This window comes from Sapajus apella, unplaced genomic scaffold (genome assembly GCF_009761245.1).
Source record: "Sapajus apella isolate SASKATOON/1434 unplaced genomic scaffold, GSC_monkey_1.0 scaffold173, whole genome shotgun sequence".
NCBI classification, from domain to species: domain Eukaryota; kingdom Metazoa; phylum Chordata; class Mammalia; order Primates; family Cebidae; genus Sapajus; species Sapajus apella.
Window position 1 is genome coordinate 1,766,837 of NW_022437113.1, and position 2,802 is coordinate 1,769,638.

General features: G+C 54.5%; 1 protein-coding gene across 1 annotated transcript in view; it reads right to left on the minus strand.

The window, feature by feature from the left end:
* The window catches only part of BABAM1 (BRISC and BRCA1 A complex member 1), a 6,477-nt gene extending 4,139 nt beyond the window's left edge, over positions 1–2,338 (minus strand). The window contains exons 1-3 of the mRNA XM_032267876.1: positions 2,225–2,338; positions 500–620; positions 339–417 (exon numbers count right to left, since the gene is read on the minus strand). Of these exons, the coding sequence (XP_032123767.1) occupies positions 339–417; positions 500–620; positions 2,225–2,256 (232 nt within the window). The 5' untranslated portion in view covers positions 2,257–2,338. The remainder of the gene's footprint in view (positions 1–338; positions 418–499; positions 621–2,224) is intronic.
* Between the last annotated feature and the right edge of the window lie 464 nt (positions 2,339–2,802).

Here is a 2,802-nt window from a genome sequence, read left to right on the forward strand (position 1 = left end):
GGCAAATCTCAGCTCACTGCAACCTCCACCTCCTGGGTTCAAGTGACTCTGTGCCTCAGCCTTGCAAGTTGCTGAGATACAGGCATGGGCCACCATGCCCGGCCCAAATCGGGTACTTCTGCTTCTGTATCATTACAGCATCTCCATGGGGTAGGTAGCTTTGTGCCTTCCATGGTACAGATGGGGAAACTGAGGCTCAGAGAGGTGACTTTCCCAGACTTGGCAGAACTGGGATCTGAACCTCAGCCATCCCGAGTCATGACTCAGACTTTCCCGGGGCCCAAGGCTGAAGGAGGGGACAGTCCCCTTCACCGGGACACCCCTGCCAGGAAGGATACTGAAGGTGGAACAGGAGGCCGTCTCCAGGTCATAGAGGCAGCTGCAGAGCTCTCGGGGGTCGGAGGTCAGGCCAGACAGCTGCAGGGAAGCAGAGGCCTCAGCGCGGTGCTCCCCAGTCCCCAGGGGACCCCAGGACTGCCCGCACCTGCCGCAGCCTCACCCAGGCCGTGTCGTCATTCACCACCACCAGCGCAAACTCGTGGCTTTTGTCGATCTTGTGTTTTGTCCGCACGAACATCTCAATCATCTTCTGGGAGACGTTGAGGGCGTTGGTTTTGGAGCTGGGGAGGCAGAGAGTGGAGGGGAATGAAGGTTCCCTCAGCTACCCTCATCTCGAACGCAGCACCAGCCCCACGATAAGGCCTTGGAGGTACAGGTTACACTGCACGGGGGTGGCAGGGCTGAGCCAGAACCTGGGTCTGGCTGACATCTGAGTGCCTGCCTTCTCCAAATGGGTCCCTCTGCACAGCATGGGGCTCGAGGTCCCTCTAGAGTCACTGCAGGAACTTTGCTCAGCCATGGGCAGTTGCGAGTGCCACACTAGGGAAGGACCTGTCATCTTCAATATCTCTGTTTTTTTTTGGGGGGGATGGAATCTTGCTCTGTCAACCAGGCTGTAATGCAGTGGCACAATCTCGGCTCACGACATCCTCTGCTGCCCGGGTTCAAGTGATTCCCCTGCCTCAGCCTCCTGAGTAGCTGGGACTACAGGTGCATGCCACCACACCTGGCTAATTTTTTTGTATTTTAGTAGAGACGGGGTTTCATCATGTTGGCCAGGATGGTCTTGATCTCCTGACCTCGTGATCCACCCGCATAGGCCTCCCAAAGTGCTGGGATTACAAGCGTGACCCACTGCACCCAGCCCAAAGTTTAGCTCTTCTTGCCCGGGCTGGAATGCAATGGCAGGGGCTGAGACAGGAGAATCCCTTAAACCTGGGAGGTGGAGGTTGCAGTGAGCCAAGATAGCGCCACTGCACTCCAGCCTGGGTGACAGAGCAAGACTCCGTCTCAAAAAAATACAAAACCAAAAAAACTTTTAGAGAGGGTCGGGCACAGTGGGCTCACGCCTGTAATCCAGCACTTGGGAGGCTGAGGTGGGCGGATCATGACGTCAGGAGTTCGAGATCAGCCTTACCAACATGGTGAAACCCCATCTCTTCTAAAAATACAAAAATTAGCCAGGCATGGTGGCATGTGCCTGCAGTCCCAGCTATTCAGGAGGCTGAGGGAGGAGAATCGCTTGAACCCAACAGACAGAGGTTGCAGTGAGCTGAGATCAAGCCACTGCACTCCAGCCTGGACGACAGAGCGAGACTCTGTCTCAAAAAAAAAAAATACTTTTAGAGGCCTGGTGCAGTGGCTCATGCCTGCAATCCCAGCACTTTGGGAGGCCAAGGCAGGCAGATGACTTCAGATCAGGAGTTTTGAGACCACCATGGCCAACATGGCAAAACCCATGTCTCTACTAAAAATACAAAAATTAGTCGGGTGTAGTGGTGCACGCTTGTAATCCCAGCTACTCCAGAGGCTGAGGCACAAGAATCACTTGAACCCGGGAGGCAGGGGTTGCAGTGAGCTGAGCTCAGGCCACTGCACTCTAGCCTGGGCAAGACAGTGACACACTGTCTCAAATTTTAGAGATAGGGTCCGTGTTGCCCAGTCTACTCTTGAACCCCTAGCCTCAAGTGATCCTCTGACCTCAGCCTCCCGTCACTGGGATTACAGGCATGAGCCACTGCGCCTGGCTCTTGTTACTCTCTGATACTGCCAAGCCTGAAGCCAGACCAAGCTGGTGTGAGTTTCAGAGTGAGAGTCCTGTATCTTTTGGGCCGGCCCCTCCCAGCCATGACTGCATGTCCAAGCCCTAAAACGTCCCTCTTACCCGTTGAACGATTCCAGCTTTGGCAGTGACATTTCCTCTGACAGGTCCAGGCAGATAATCTGCAAGGCAGTTGGAGGGTAGTGAGTGTCCTCTGATCTTAACGCTGGCCCCCACACCACTCACTGGCCCTCTTCAAGCAGCCCTGTCTGAAAAGGCAGTGTGATGACCCCCCAATCCCCAGCCAAGCCATGCACTTTGGAAAGCAATGGCTTAGAAGAAAGGGCACTGAACTGGGAGTCCCAGTAGGTGAACAAATTAATAATCCAGAGAATGTGTGACACAGGAACACAGAAAGAAAGATACAGTGGGTCAAATTGTGGCTCCTAAAAGACACGTCCACCTAGATCCTCAGAATGTGACCTTATTTGGCTGGGCACAGTGGCTCACACCTGTAATCCCAGCACTTAGGGAGGCCAAGGTAGGCAGAGCAGTTGAGGTCAGGAGTTTGAGACCAGCCTGGCCAACATGGCAAAACCCTGTCTCTACTAAAAATATTTAAAACGGAGGCCGGGCGCGGTGGCTCACACCTGTAATCCCAGCACTTTGGGAGGCCGAGGCGGGTGGATCACCAGGTCAAG